Source organism: Notothenia rossii (genome assembly GCF_949606895.1).
Source record: "Notothenia rossii genome assembly, chromosome: 1".
Taxonomy (NCBI): domain Eukaryota; kingdom Metazoa; phylum Chordata; class Actinopteri; order Perciformes; family Nototheniidae; genus Notothenia; species Notothenia rossii.
This window is the reverse complement of record NC_136912.1, coordinates 85,007,071-85,022,801: the sequence shown is the minus strand read 5'-3', so window position 1 is coordinate 85,022,801 and position 15,731 is coordinate 85,007,071. Positions and strand designations below refer to the sequence as shown.

At 38.8% G+C, this 15,731-nt stretch overlaps 2 protein-coding genes across 3 annotated transcripts; both read left to right on the top strand.

The window, feature by feature from the left end:
- Positions 1–360: 360 nt before the first annotated feature.
- cts12 (cathepsin 12) lies at positions 361–4,998 on the top strand. The gene is made up of 8 exons (XM_079647017.1): positions 361–492; positions 1,321–1,466; positions 1,568–1,687; positions 2,391–2,555; positions 2,646–2,867; positions 2,971–3,139; positions 3,937–4,042; positions 4,154–4,998. The coding sequence occupies exons 1-8, from the start codon at positions 462–464 to the stop codon at positions 4,251–4,253; spliced, it is 1,059 nt and encodes a 352-aa protein (XP_079503143.1). The 5' UTR covers positions 361–461; the 3' UTR covers positions 4,254–4,998.
- Positions 4,999–5,275: 277 nt separating this feature from the next.
- lama3 (laminin, alpha 3) lies at positions 5,276–15,283 on the top strand. 2 transcript variants are annotated; one of them, XM_079679173.1, is made up of 26 exons: positions 5,276–5,531; positions 5,958–6,071; positions 6,192–6,304; positions 6,393–6,476; positions 6,639–6,739; positions 7,114–7,158; positions 7,258–7,433; positions 7,526–7,627; positions 7,891–7,981; positions 8,158–8,328; positions 8,682–8,836; positions 8,928–9,044; positions 9,122–9,276; positions 9,373–9,514; positions 9,594–9,684; positions 9,794–9,910; positions 9,989–10,159; positions 10,287–10,438; positions 11,590–11,702; positions 11,903–12,083; positions 12,581–12,727; positions 12,827–12,986; positions 13,094–13,221; positions 13,316–13,409; positions 13,499–13,606; positions 13,892–15,283. In XM_079679173.1, exons 1-26 carry the CDS (start codon positions 5,343–5,345, stop codon positions 14,035–14,037), a joined length of 3,363 nt encoding a protein of 1,120 aa, XP_079535299.1. In that variant the 5' UTR covers positions 5,276–5,342; the 3' UTR covers positions 14,038–15,283. The 2 variants fall into 2 exon arrangements, with proteins under 2 accessions (XP_079535299.1, XP_079535300.1); XM_079679174.1 differs by lacking the exon at positions 7,526–7,627.
- Positions 15,284–15,731: the final 448 nt, after the last annotated feature.

Genomic DNA, 15,731 nt, shown 5'->3' with positions numbered 1-15,731 from the left:
TCTTTATTTATTTATTTCCAATACGTTTTTGTCATTTCTACATTCCAAATGTTTTTGATTATACTGAAGTGCTTCGGGTTTTGAATGCAGAATTGATACTTGTAATAAGTTATTAACATACCCACAGTGCTGCTTTTATTTAAGTAAATGATCTGTGCACATCCTCCACAGCTGATTTTGGAAAGTTAGATTTCAGATGTTATGCTCAATCATAAACCGGTAATTGAAGGATTTACATTATTGCAGCCTTAGCTCTCTCTAAATGATAATAGGGGTATTACCAAGGAAGAGCTGGGAAAGCATCTTTTTTTTGTTGACTTACGTTCTTCTCAGGTGCTGGCATAAGTGTTGATTACGGGACTCATTAAAGTATAGTGGAGACAATGTCCTTATAGCAGAGATATATAAGGAACGTTGACAGTGAGCATGTTGTTGTGTAGCTGCAGAGTCCCTCTCAGACCATGAGAACAAAACAGACTCACATCCATGAAGGTGAGCTGGCAAGGGCTTTTTATTTCATATGTGTTAAAACATGTTTTTGTTGTGTAGAGAATAACCTCTGCTAAATGCAACTAATGCAAGTGTTTAAGCTTTAAAGAGTGCTTTGTACATGCAGCAAGTGGACTTTGTCCTGTGGTGGTTTAGCATTATTCATAAAGTATTTGATTTTATAAGATATATTGTATGTTTTTACATTAAATTGTATTTTATTCAGAGTTCAGTAATAAGAAATATTATTTTGTTATGTATAAAACGTGGAGTCATGTAACTCATGTTGCCAATCAGGTTTTTACAGAGTTTCACGAGAGAACAATATATCGTTTTTTTCACTTTTAGAATAAATAGCCTGTATTATTGAGTAGACAGACTGTAGAGTAAAACAATAAGAAAACATCTAATACATTTTTTTATAAAATAAGTGCTACACAGTGCAATGATTTGCTTTTCTAAAATTGCACATTTTGGACTTGGAAGATAAAAACCACTGGAAATATATTAGTGATGCAGTTTTGATTAAAAAAATTTTAACCTTCATACTGTGTAGAATGACTTTACAAAACACTAGGTAACTATTAGGATTGCCCAGTTGTAATGAGTTTGCTCGCTGATATGCTCAGTTCAGTAAGTACAACAACTGTTATCTTTTTGATTTATAGTCTTGATTAAAAGCAAATATGAAACACTGCAATAACACATCCAGAAGGTTGTCAATGCTTACACTGTTAATGTTACTGTATGTGACAATGCAAGTCACACACACGTTGATAATGTTGAGGTACAATGAAAAGCTGTGACTCTATGATGCTGTCGTTTCTGTAGTCCAGCAGACCGGCCTCCTGCTGGGAGCCGCTCTGCTCTCGGTGCTGCTGTGTTGCCCGCAGCTCGTGGCCTCAGACTCAGACGAGCTGCTCCTGACCGAGTGGGAGATCTGGAAGAGCAGCAATGGCATATCCTATGAAGATATGGTGATAATGACGCTGGGTTGAATACAAAAACCAACAGTAAAGTGCATTCAAGCTCTGATTCACTTAAGTGTTTCTATAATATGCTTTTTTTTGTCTTGCAGGACGATATGCAAAGGCAGATCATCTGGGAGGGGAACAAACGGATGATTGAAAATAATAATCTAGGGTTTTTCAGGGGGATGAGGCCGTTCACTATGGCCATGAATAAATACGGAGACCTGGTAAGAAGTACTGTTTTCCTCTCATTGATAAAAGCTCCACTGCCTGACCTCAAATGTATTTGAAGTTGAACTTAAAGAAAACTTTTGTGGTGTACGCAAACTGATAATAGATTATTTTTGAAAATCCCAACACGGACAAATGATTGATGAATGCAAATAATAACTTCTAATCTGAATCTATGATTGAGTGTATTTGTTTTTATATCTTTAATCTATGTCCATAGGATTAGATTATGATGCAATTCAACAAACAACCCATTATTTACTTTCTTGCCAAACAACTCAACATATTTTAAGTTATGTCACTTAACAAACATCTTTATTTTCAACCCAAATTACAATTCTTTTCTTAACGCTAAGGAGTTTAGTTGCCTGCATTGAAACAACAGTTTTTATTTTCAATCTTAACCACAGCTGCGATGTTAACTTTCCCTTTCCCTTAAGCATAATGAGCGTAGGTGCTGTTTGCCCTATTATTTGCACCAGTCAAATGTATAGAAAGGTAGATAACAATTTATAACGGCCATTTAATTGGCTGATAACAGAGAAATGGTATCTATCTTCATATCTAACTCTTGGCAAGAAATTGAATAAGTGTCATGGAAAATGATTTGGCTTGAACAAATAAGATAAGTTGTTAACTACATTTTATACAATGACTTGAATGATTTGGAAACTACTTTTTTGTGATCTCCGTACATAGACTAGACAAGAGTTCCGGGTTTTGCAAGGTGCCGTGATAGACTCCCAATTTGTGAAGAGAGGGAAGACCGTCTCGAGCCGCAGCCTTCGCAACGCTGCTAAGAAGTTAGATGCTCTGGTTGTCGACTACAGAAAGATGGGCTATGTCACTGAAGTGAAAGACCAGGTAAGACATTTCTCATTCATTTTCAATGTTTTTCATGTAGACAGAATCATGAACAACTTGAAATATGTATGTTTTAATTGATATTCACAGGGTTACTGTGGCTCGTGCTGGGCCTTCAGCACCACGGGAGCTATTGAGGGACAAATATACAAGAGGACAGGTCAGCTTGTGTCTCTGAGTGAACAGAACCTGGTGGACTGCTCCAGATCTTATGGTACCTATGGCTGCAGTGGTGCCTGGATGGCCAACGCCTATGACTACGTGATCAAAAACGGCCTTCTGCCGACAAACTCCTACCCATACACCTCAGTGGTGAGGATCAACCCGCTGGCTCTGCCTCCATCAGAGCACTTCAATTAAGTTATTATAACTGTGTTCAACCTAAGGATAACTTTAAGCATTCTTCTCTCAACAGGACACCCAGCCCTGTTACTACGATAGCAGACTTGCAGTGGCACATATCAAAGAATACAGGTTCATACCGAAAGGAGATGAGCAGGCTCTAGCTGATGCCGTGGCAACTATCGGCCCAATCACAGTCGCCATGGACGCGGATCATTCAAGCTTCTTGTTCTACAGCTCAGGTTAATTTTAAAAATCTCCATCTGGACAATTTATATGTTGGGGATTTACAATAAATACATTTCAGGCAGCTGTAATCATGTTCTTATAACTTAAAATTCAATCAAATCATTATGTCTATGTTAAAGAAGTTGCATATAATGACAAACCCAGACAATATTGGTTTTGGTCATGACTGTTTTTGGTACTGATAAAGCTACGTACATACACTACCTTACCAGCACCAAACAGCGGACACACAAGGCGAATATTTACTGGTGAATCTGGCATTTAGCAGCTGAAAAACAAGATCATTAGGAATTGGAAATGACTAAAACTAAGCTAAAAGGAGATTGAAAATTGGAAGTACATTTATCACACAAACATTAGTCGTGGGCATAGACTTTGGGGGGGTTCTTCTCAATATGACAGGAGCAAAGGATATTTCGATAAACTGCTGGAGCGCAACTCAGACGCAACAAATCCACTGGTGCAGTTGGTTGTGGCAGTATGCAACCTCATAAGCAGTGGTTGCAGTCTTCCATAAAACACAAACTATGCACAGTTTGACAGAAACTAATAGGAATTGATGCAGACTCATAAGTGCTTGACACTGGAAAACCCTTAACCGAATATGTCGCTCCAACACCTTAGCTCATAACTTGACTCCAAATGAATTCTTATCTTGCTGAGTATCTGATCAGAAGGTGTAAGTAAGCAACTTTATGCAATAATATGTCACTATGGTCTATAAAGCGTATTTCCATTGCTCACAAGTGGCCAAACAATAAATGAATGCAGGTTGAATTTTACTTTGCAGGAATATATGATGAGCCCGCCTGTAACCCTAACAACCTGAGTCACGCGGTGCTGCTGGTGGGCTACGGCTCTGAAGGAGACCAGGACTACTGGATCATCAAAAACAGGTCAGAACTACATACAGAATGACTGGTTTGACATTGTATAGAATTACATTTCTTATTCATACCACATGTAAAAGTGTTTCTTTTTTATCAATCACTGTTTTTTCTTTTTAGTTGGGGTAGCAGTTGGGGTGAAGGCGGCTACATGCGGCTGGTCAGAGACGGCAGAAACACTTGTGGCATCGCTAGCTACTCCTTGTACCCTATTCTATGAGTCTGATGACATGATTTTTTGCAAATGTGGAACTTTTCCACTGGACTTTCACATTTTTATGTTTTCTATCTGCAACTCATTATGAACCTTTCCGACACTTTGCTTTTCTCAGGGACGTGGTACACACACCAATTTGTATGTGGATTTCTAAGTTATGACACACACACACATTAGTCAACCGTTTAAGATAATGGTGGCTTATTTGAGCAAATGTTACACATTACAGAGTCAGATCACCGATTCATGATTCTTCTCAATTTGAGCTCAAGGTAGCTATATGATAATTTATACTCATAAGAGGGTTCCTCATTTAGTTTTCATAGAGTCCTATGTTCTTGATAAAAGAAGGTGGGAGATTCAACCTATTGACCCTGGGAAATATACAGTGCTGAGCCTTTGGATATTTCCTCATTGTGTCATATTATGAAGGGATTAAACTGGAGAACATAAATATGATCCCCACATAGCCACAATCCAATTTGACAAAAGTTTCATAATTGGGCTTTAAATATCATTAATTATTTTCTAAGAGACACAATGTACTTTGTCTCAGGTACATTTAATACAAAATAAAGTACAATTTTGAATTCTGCAACATCTCTCACTCTTTGATATATTAGTTTACAGTAACACCTATAATAAGGGGTGACTCAATTTTAATTGAGCTTCAAATTGAATGTGTCTGAAATTTAAATGGGGCTTTGTATTTTTTGTGTAAATTTGTTTTCTACCATTTTAAACAACTTCTGATCGGTTTTCTACTGGGTCAACTAAGTATCCTAACTTCTGGACTGACTAATAATAAAATTTGGAATAATTTTCTCTGACGAGTTGCCTATTTGTCTATTGATCTGCATGTTGCATTGTTCAACCAATTATTGTTCAAATACATGCTTCATCATTCTTTACAAGTTCAACCGCACCTCTCTGAACCTTGAGCCTGATTTACTGCCGCGCTTTTCTTCAGAAGTCTAACATAAAACGCTCCAAGGTTCACCTGCTGCAGGGTTTACTTGGGAGGAGGAGCTCTACGAGGGAGAGGGAGGCTTTTTCACTGCTACACTGACATGGCTTACTAAATACTTTATAATGCAGTGGAAAATATCTTTGCTTTTTAGTGCAGTGTGGTTATTTTTGCTCTGCTTTGCTCCGGTTTGTAACTCTACTGAGAAACGCTCAAAGCGTAGACATGACAGTCAGATCAATCAGAGGACACACAGCACCAACAAGTTCTGTGATCCTGCCTTCAGCAAGCACACAGCAGGCGCCATCACTCAGGTAATGCAGCGCTTTGTTGGATTTAAAAAAAATATTTCCACCTGAAATTGTTCCTACCCTTTCAAAAGGTGAATCATATTGTGGTGTGACATTATATACAGCCACTATCACTTTATTCATACATTTCATAATTTCTCAAGAATAATTGTTATGGCATCCTAAGCTTAACCCTAGACATAACTTAGACAAACACACACGTTCTTAATCCTGTGTTTCTTCATGTCACGTCCTGACATACTAAGATCATTAGAGACAATGTATTTTCTGAGTTAATGCATCTGATACAATATGTAATCAATAACATACAATTCACATATTCTTAGTTAATCACTTTGCAGCATGATTATAATAGGTGAGTGGGGTTGTGAGTGTTAGCGTGTGTCGATGATCCTACAGTCCATTGTTTATCTCTCTGTCTCTGTGCAGAAGTGCAGCTCTGGCTTCTACAGAGAGAGGGCGGCACTATACAGGGGTCAGTGTGTGCCATGCCGCTGCAATGGACTCTCCAAGGAGTGCGATGAGCAAACAGGGAACTGTGTGGTTGGTGCTCTTTCATACACACAGACACAAGTGTTTATTTACAGCACAAGCAGCTTAAATGTTGTGGACCGACACAAAGGCAAAACATGTTGTTCATTTTGTGTTTGATATAACCTCCAGAACTGCCAGTTTGACACCACTGGGGACCACTGTGAGCGCTGTAAAGAGGGTTTCTATGGAGACGCAGCCACCAGGACCTGCCGTCCCTGTCCATGCCCCTTCATATGGAACAAGTAAGATCATTTCTCATTACGTAGCTCAACCAGGCTCATCTGATTTTGCTCTGAATTAGTATTAGGATGTAAATGTGTCTTTTTGCAGTTTTGGGCAGGCCTGCCTGGACATTGGCTCAGGAGAGATGGATTGCGTGTGCAGACATGGTTACAGTGGAGACAGATGTGAGAGGTGTGTCTGCTGGTGGAAAAACGGACACTCACCCAACACAAGCTAATAAACACCTCAAGATTACCAACAATGCAGCAACATGTTGCATCCTATTCCCTATTTTCCAATGCTCAATGCAAGGCACAGGACTGAAACAACAATGATTTGTTTGTCCTGTTTAAGATGTGCGTTTGGATACTTTGGCAACCCAATGGTGCATGGAAGCAGCTGCAAGCCCTGCAATTGCAAGGGCAGCTTGAACATCTGTGATTCTCTGACTGGAGGTAAATATTAATGTTCACACAATTAGAGACAACGTTTTGAGAGAAACAGCTCCCAAACCGAGAGACATTAGTAGTGATTTATTTTAGTTTCTATGCTTCAAAAGGTAAGGTGAGTTTATGTTTGACTTCCAAAACGTTGGAGGACAAAATCAAAGTTGCAGAGGCCGAGATATCCTGCCTTTTGGTCCCTAGTAGGGGACAAACTCCCCAAAATACACCTAGATGTTTCTATAATGATACCAATCTTTTTGGTTGTGTATTTTATGTTGAAAAAATGCACTTCTGAGCTCCAAAATAAAATGTTCACAGGATGAGTAGCTCATAAATAGTAAACTGCAGCATTATTGTGATTAAATCCACTTTTCTTTGAGTAGAGTGCATCGCATCTGATAACAGCAGCAGCGGCGCTCACTGCCATGGTGAGTTTGCGTTGACGTCTGGCTTACAATCATCTTTTTGGCACAGAAGAATTACATAGAAATGTGGTAAAGTGTTTCTGTGCTTGTGTCTGGTGACAGAATGTGACAGCTGTAATATGTCCTTACTGTTGGACTTGGAGACGATGGATGATGTCCTGGCTCTGATGAAGCAGCAGCTGCAGAAGGTCCCCGATGGCCCCGCTTCAATTTCCTGGCCGAACGACCTGCAGGACAACATCTCTGAAACAGAGATACAGTGGATGCAGGTTTCAGCTGTGTGTAACAGTCCTTTAAAACGTCTTCTATTAAGTGCTTGCCGAAGAGTTTGCAAAAACTTCCAAGTACTTTTAACTCCCCTTTGTGTCAGAATCTGGTTTGGAGGTACAGCACTGCTGTGAGACACCTGGTTGAACAGCTGGAAGCAGATGTGGATAGTGTCAGAGACAAATTGAGTCAACGGACTGACATGGTACCTGGAGTGAATTTTCCTCAGTTAATCAAAATGAAACTGAATTTTTCGGTTGTTGCATTTTTTAAATTTAAATTGTAAATGTAGACAGGAGGTAGTGTTATGCATCAATGGCATACTCCCAATGCCACCTAATGTCCTGCTGAGTTTGATGAATAAGCTATCTTCTTTTTGATGCAGTGATAACAAGTAATGTACAAAAACTAATCTGAAAGAATACGAGAAGCCTTGACACAACGTTTTACTCATGATAAACCTTTCAGAAACGAAAAGCCGTATCAGATCTGGAGAAGGTTGTGCAGAATGTGAATGAAACAAAGTCGAAGGCAGAGGATCTTCTCGCAGCAATACAAGGTAGGCCTACATCAGTTTATCATTTTACATTTTCGGGACATTACAGCCCTGTGTAGATGTTGGGCAAGAACAAAGACTTATCAATGATGTTGTGTGACGGAATAATGATGCCAAAGTGACCAACAGATGTATATATTTTAAAAGCAGTGTTTCTGTTATTGCCATGCATCTGTCAGATTCATTAAAGCAGCAAACTGATGTGAAACCCAGAGAGGCTGCTACTCTCTCTGAAAACAGCAAAGCCAGGATGATGGAAGAGGCTCAGCGCATCATGCAGGAAATGAGAGACAAAGGCTGCACTGCTCAGAGAGACAGAGATGGCAGAGACCAGGAGGACGTGCACAAATGTGAGATACAACTAAATGGATTCATTGATTACTTCCTGGCATAGAGCTTATGTTCAGACAGCTCCGTTTATGGCTAAAAGGATGCAGAAAGGTTCTGTTACGTCAGTTGGATACAACCCACTTTTACTTTTTTATATAAATGTATAGCTACAGTCGGTTAGCTTAGCTTAGCAAAAGTCCCATTGGCTGAGATAATACGATAGCAAGGATAACAATGGAAATGGAGGAACAAATTGATAACACAGTTTGGTCCATTTCCATTATATATATAATATACAACCCAGAAAATGTATATCAATGTAACAGAGTAGATCGCCTTAACTTGTACAATAATAAGTGTGTTTTTTCCTCAGTGTCAGCCACAGTATTGAATCTGACTGTAGAGTCTCTGATGGTCTCAGACTCTGCTCTGAGGGAGATGGCTGAGCTGCTGTCAGATGCTGAGGACAGAGTGCACACGACAGAGGCCCTCAACAAGAGGGGTCGTAATGCCGTAAAACATCTGGAGGTGATGTGGTACATAGCTAGCACTGGTAGCCTTATACATTCCTCACTGTGTGTTGTCCCTGATGTTTTTATGTTTGTTTATCATTTGTCAGCATCTTCAATCTCAGCTGGGGAGAGAACAAAAGAGGCTCCGTCCTGTCACACAAATAACTAAAGATCTGCTAAAGAATATAACCAACATATTTGTAATGCTTGAGGAAACCAAGAAAGTAAGCAGCAAGTACTAGCATAATAACCAGACACATTTTTTAGTGTGCAATTTGATTTCATTGTATGAAAATTGCAGAAATTTGAAAACCATGCAGCTGAAGTAGATGGCGCCAAGTGGAAACTCTTTCAAAAGTTAAATAGCATTTTCCAAATGAAGGCCACGATGGGCAGTGTTACTAAGGCTGAGGAGCACGCAGAGGAGCTCAGCAGAATGGCAGCAGAGTTTCTACCGTAAGTTTGAAACAGAGGAATTTAAGAAAGTGGATATAGTTAAGGTGACTATTAACACTAAAGACAACTGCTAATATTAAATCACTGTCATTTCAGATTGCTTCATAATGCTAGTACCATCAGTGATGACCTGCTCAGTGAACTGGGTATAGGAGCTTATAACAGCATCATAAATGCCAAAGACAATGCAGAGATGGCAGCAAGTCAGAGCAGAGAGGCGGCTGAGCGAGCATTAAAGGTAACAGGTGATTTTAGTAATGTAAACTGGATGTTAAATAATATAAATAGCATTATATTATTCTGATTCTATTGATTAGGATGCAAAGGAGGCAGGTCTTGTCAACATAGCCAAAGGACTCAAAGAGAAATCAACACGTTTATGGACAGAAGCCAACGAGACACTTAAAAGTGCGAGGAATGCATGATTTATACCAAGTATTTTTGTTTTTTTATGTCAACACATTTTATTACTTTTAAATTCACAAAATTGAAACCCTTTCTAATTTCTTTTTAATAGTGCAGTCCCAGACAATGAACATTCTTAAAGATGGCATGAAGAAGAAGATGGAAAAAGGAGAATCACTGCGAATGGGCATCTCTACAGTCAGTGACAACCTCAAAAATATCAGAAAAGGTTTGAGGATCACTTGACAAGAATATATTACACACTGTACTTTCTTAACAACGGATTATAATGGTGTTTCGATTTCAGACGACACAGGCATCTCCATAGAGTCTGCAAAAAACGCTGCGTCTGCCTCTAACTCCACAGTCAGTAAAATAACACAGAGACTCAGGAACATCAGCCAGGAAGTGCAGAAACTAACTTTGACCGATGTCAGTGTGAATATTGACGATATTTTGGTTGATTCAGTCCAGACATGTGAGTATTCAATGGCAGAAAAAATACACATTATTAATTATATTGCTTTCATAAATGTAATCTTGCTAAACTGAAATCTAGCTGAAATAATCTCATTGAGTTATGTTTGATTTTTGTGATTGTTCAGTGAAGAACTTGAACACAGCCCTCCCTGTGTTAAAGGACAAAATCACAGATGTTGAGGCTCTCAGCGGGAAGAGGCTTCCTGGTGCCAACATGACAGAAAGCATCAGGAGAATCAAGGAGGTTATAAAGGAGACAAGACACTTTCTTCACAGGGTAACGTTTTTCTTTGAACTTCTGATTTCTTGCCAGCAGTAGCTTAAAGATGACCTATCATGCAAAATGCACTTTTGTACGTCTTTTATACATGAATATGTGTCCCCCGGTGTTCCAGGGAACTCACCAAGTGTCAGAAAACACAACCCTCTCTATTTTCCTCCATACCCAAATCTCTTAAAAAGGGGCTGCAACGGATCTGATACAGAATGATCCAGATTTGAACACTTCTGTGACGTCACAGAAGTGGCGCTACGGCTATTGGGCCAACTCCACCAATCAGGAGGAGACAGCCACGGACATTGCCGTTCGAAAGCGCTGGATACGCTGTAGTACATATGTCAGGCCTGTAGATGGTGCTGTTCTCACAGAATCAGCCCATGAAAAGATGGTGTTAAATTGAGCGAAATGAGGAATGGCTAAAATGTATGATCTGTTTGGTATTTTGAAAAATAAAAATTATAAATATGCCTTATATAGGTATGGTCCTACACTATATTATTCAAATATAGCATGATAGGTCCACTTTAAAGCTGCTATAAATGTGTTTCTCATAGTGATGAACCCAGAGAGACAATCACCTGACTCTGTAGTCAACAGCTGCTCTACAAAACCTGTAACCATCTATTGCCCTATTGTTTTCACTTCCGACAACTGTGTGTTAGGCAGCTATTTTAAACAAGAACATGTTTAAATGCCATTGAACAATAACTGCCCTAAGTCAAACAAGTCAGATAGGTTTATATGCCAAACATATGATTGCAATATTGCAGGTTTGACAAAATCTGCAAAAACAACAACAAAAGATCTTCTCACAAATCCATATCTGCAACAATAATTTCAACCTCCACTCCTAGTTTGCAACACTTTCAAAGTAAAGGGACACATAAAGCTAAAAGAAACCAGGAAGACATTTATGTTTATTTAGCTGTGAACAGAGCTGATTTATCTAAGCTAATTTTCACAAAAGGTTACCATACAGTAGTCCTTGGCCTTTGCCGTTTATATCTGCCGCCACACACACTTTTACCAGCCTGTGTTGTAAAAGACCATGAAAGCACAGAGGCCATTATTATACAGCACCATGATAATTACCCCACTGCTCATATAATTAAATAGCGATGCGTTTCTCTGCGATGTGTCAAATTCAGGCTCCTGCAGGAAGCCAGTGTAAATATCGGCAAGCACAACATGCAGAGTATCATCTCTATGAGAAGCACAGCTGGCTCAGTTACACGCTGCCACAACAGGACCTCAATCACAGGTAATGCAGTTATACAAAACAATAAAATAACTTTCTGAAGATGTGGAAATTATGAGTGTTGGTCGGGTATTTTATAGTTTTGGTTTGGTGTACTTTTGGGTATGTTGTCAAATAAAACCTCCCTTAATACACTTTTAAATGTATCTATCTATCTATATTTAATCTTTCATATTAACAGAGACCTCACTCTTGTGTCTCAGGCCTCATTTCTCTCTTGACGTAAAGACGAAGCTGTCCAAAGGGCTGATTCTCCATGTAGCAGGGAGAGGAGTCATCCCCCTGCTGGCTCTTTACATGGCCAATGGCAAGATCAAGATGTCCCTCGGGCAAAACAGACTCATCCAGCACAAGCAGAAGAGCAGTGACGGGGACTGGCACAGAGTAATTGGCTTTTTTGTTGCTAAGCCTACAACACTTTCCAGTCTCACACATAGCTTACAATGGAGCTAAATATACCACTGACAATTTGCAGTAATTTTAGGTCTTCATTTTTGCACAACAGAAGTCTACATTTCCTGTCTCTTGCAAATGATATTAGCTGTAGTTATATGAAGAGCTAAGGCTTGAACTAGATGAGTCAACATTTCCCTTACTGAGTTTACATTGCTTCCAGATGATTTGCTTTGAAACCAACACTGCAAAAATGATCCAAAATATGCATGATGGCTTTGTGTTATTATAATATAATAACTCTTTGTAAGAATGTCTATCAGAGTACACACCACTTTCAAATATTTTCAACATGAAGGAGTCCAAAGCTTGACGGCCCTTGTTGTCTAGTTATGTTTTTGCAAAAAGTTTAAACTTATTGTGAATTAAAATCAGTTTGGCATCTTATGGGGAATAACTTTTCTTGGGTCGTGTTACCTGTGTGACAGGTGGAGTTCAGTGTGGAGAAGAGCTCTTTTCATCTGCTTGTCGATGGGATCCGTGTGACTGATGGACACCTGCCAAACAATGAAGGATCGTCTTTAGACTTTCACAACCCTGTGTATCTGGGAGGCGATATCAAGGGATATACAAAGGTCTGTATTACACCTCTGAGTCACTGATTGACTGTTAGAAAGCCATTTTCCCCTTATTTGTTGACCTTCTTTCCTTTATCTCTTTCTGTCCTCCCTCAGGGACACAACATTACCATAAACAGTGTTATCGGTTGTATACGGGATTTCAAAATGAATGACGTAGCTATCGGTGAGCCTGAAGGAAGCTACAAAACTCTACCCTGCTTTGATGGGCTCACAGAGATGGGGACATACTTTGGTGGTGGTCATATCGCCTTAGGTTTGTCAAACTTCATGGTGCCTGTTGAATTGACCTCTTGTTGGTGTGTGAATGTAACTCACACATAACACTGACCTCATATCTAATAAGGAATATTTCTATTTTAGATAATTACTTCAACGCTGGCTCTCAGTTTGTGTTGGCTTTTGAGCTGCGGCCTCAATATCTGACAGGTCTCCTCTTCCACGTTCAAAGTCACAAGACCAGCCTAAATGTGTTCTTAAAGGAAAACAAGGTAAAGCCTTTTTAGAATAACCAATCACAGCTGATCAGGAGGGAATTAGAAAGAACAACTGCATTCAAACAATATGACTTTAATCTTTCACCAGGTGGGTGTAAAGTTAAATGATGCTAACAGTGCTGTCAGTGTCTCAGTGACTCCTCCACAAAGCCTCTGTGATGGAAAGTTTCACGTGATAACAGGTAGTGTATGCCTTCTCATGCTGACAACCTTACAAAAACGTGATGATACATGAGCAGCTACTAATTTAAGATTCTATACTGTTCTCCAGTGTCCAGGAAAGGTGACATTATCAAACTGCAGATGGACTCCATGTCTGAGCGGAAACATTTCCTCTTCACATCCGACTACACAGGACTGGATACACTTTACATCGGAGGTAAATAAAAAATAACTCACCGGATATTTTTTACAATATTGGGTTTTCTTCGACCATTGTACTCATTCAACTGCATGTCAAATCATTATCAAACTTGTTTTCTTTAATATTGCTTGAATAAATGGGAAATCAGTTCAACTGTTGTCATTGCATTTTCATTTAAAAATTTGAATTAAGATTTGATTGGTTTTTGTTTGTGGTTTATTGCCCTTATTTATCGTCGCTTTGGATACAAGAGTCAGCTAAACGTAATGTGGGTTTCTGATCTTATGTTTCTCTATTCAGGGACCACAAAGCAGAAGGGAGTCCCCGTACCCTCACCGTTTGTGGGCTGCTTACGAAATGTGAAGCTGAATAGAAGACCTGTTGCATTTGAGAAGGGATCCAGGGTAGTTGACCCTGTCAGCATTAATAGATGTCCTAAAGAATAAGGACTTGTAATTAATGGGTGACACGCCAACTTATCTAACACCACATCCGTTTTTCATCATCACAAATTCATATTATCAGGTTCTGTTAAAACCACAGAGCTTCATTTAAAATCCTCTTTGATGAGACAAGCCCCCCTTTGTTACTGTTGCTGCACCTGTTGAGCAATGATTTGGTTTAAAACAATCTCTTGGCTTTTAAATATTATAAAATGAGTATTTGTTAGGCAGTTGTATAGTTTTGTGTTTGCATTTTAACATGAACATAAAACATAGTAGTGACTGGATGGTATATGAATATGATAGATTTGGGGAAAATGTTTGGAAAGATGCTCTGAATCTACTTGAAGGGTAGAAACAGTTACTGCAATTTACAAATAATTTTGCTATAAAACTGTCCTTAGAACGAATTCATTTAAGAACCACAATGAAAACACTAAATTAGCCTTTTTACTAACCCTTTGTGTTATCGATATTATTTTTCTATTTGGCAATTATCTGATACAATTTGATGTGCACAACCAAACCATGCAAGCTGTATGAAAGGAAGTAGTGCATGATGGTTATTTCATTATATTTTTATATCAACCTCTTTCCAGACCAAATAACAATACATGTACAGAAACATCAGAGCCTGCATGAGGTTCTTTACCACACCAGATAGCGACACAAAGCCAAGTTATACTACTGAACACACTTGGGCAATACTGGCCTTTGTTTTGAATTAAATTATGAAAAGGCAAAACATTTTCAGTCATTCCATATCCAAACCAAAGAATATCACATATGTTGGGTTTAAGAGTATTATTGCGTTTCTAACAGGAATACAATTCAACCTGCATTTCTTATTTTGACCATTAGAGGGAGTGCTCTACCTTATGTGCCATGCTCAGTAACGCAGTAGTCTTCTGTGACCCTGAACTGGACTAAATGGGTGATAATTGAAACACATGTACAAGACAGCTGTCCAATTTTTCCTTACCAGGCGTGAAAAAGAACAGAAGGTACTGCCTCATTAGTCTTTCTTGAAAAAACTGAAACTGCCCTGCTGAAAAACAAAGCAATAATTAAGTAATTAAATCCAGATTTTAGGTGTCACCCAACAAAATGTCCCGATATTGTAAAATACGATCTTATTACTGAACACAAATCAACTTCAAATGTGTAAATAGTTTAACATTAATTAAATAAATAATAAAAGGCATTATGTTAGTGTGAGTTGAAATAAAGCCCATCTCTAGTAAACCTAGTTAATTTGAAAATGCTTCTTTTTATAATGCATTTCTGCCATAAGCTGTTTTGACCTCTACAAATAAATGGATACTGCACAAATTGCGTTTATACATTTCAAATAACACAGACAGTATTTTATTATTTTATATCCCAAAAGTCGCTGTAACTTTTCCATTATTCCTTGCCGCCCTGGATTTTCAACGCTTGGTGTGAGCCTTTCTTTCTGTTTATTATCCTAATGGATATGATGGCTATGTGAGATGTCATTTACAGTTCTCCCCGTTCACATACAAATCCCACCTCAATTCACACAAATACTTTGTTTTTCTGTATCTCTTTAATTCCCCTTTTTAGCTTACCTTTCTCTCTGGTTTTCCCCTGAACAGACTTTTTCACTTATGTAGCTTCTTACTGCATATAACAACCAATGCAGTTACTGTAATGTATTCCACTGTATTGTTATG

Bases quoted from the DNA above. Each gene is read 5' to 3' on its own strand.
- cts12 (XM_079647017.1), top strand. From the start codon at position 462: ATGAGAACAAAACAGACTCACATCCATGAAG. The intron at 2,556-2,645 runs GTAAGACATTTC...TGATATTCACAG, and splicing joins TCACTGAAGTGAAAGACCAG to GGTTACTGTGGCTCGTGCTG. The intron at 4,043-4,153 runs GTCAGAACTACA...TTTTCTTTTTAG, and splicing joins TACTGGATCATCAAAAACAG to TTGGGGTAGCAGTTGGGGTG.
- lama3 (XM_079679173.1), top strand. From the start codon at position 5,343: ATGCAGTGGAAAATATCTTTGCTTTTTAGTGCAGTGTGGTTATTTTTG. The intron at 7,159-7,257 runs GTGAGTTTGCGT...GTCTGGTGACAG, and splicing joins CAGCGGCGCTCACTGCCATG to AATGTGACAGCTGTAATATG. The intron at 13,222-13,315 runs GTAAAGCCTTTT...ATCTTTCACCAG, and splicing joins TGTTCTTAAAGGAAAACAAG to GTGGGTGTAAAGTTAAATGA.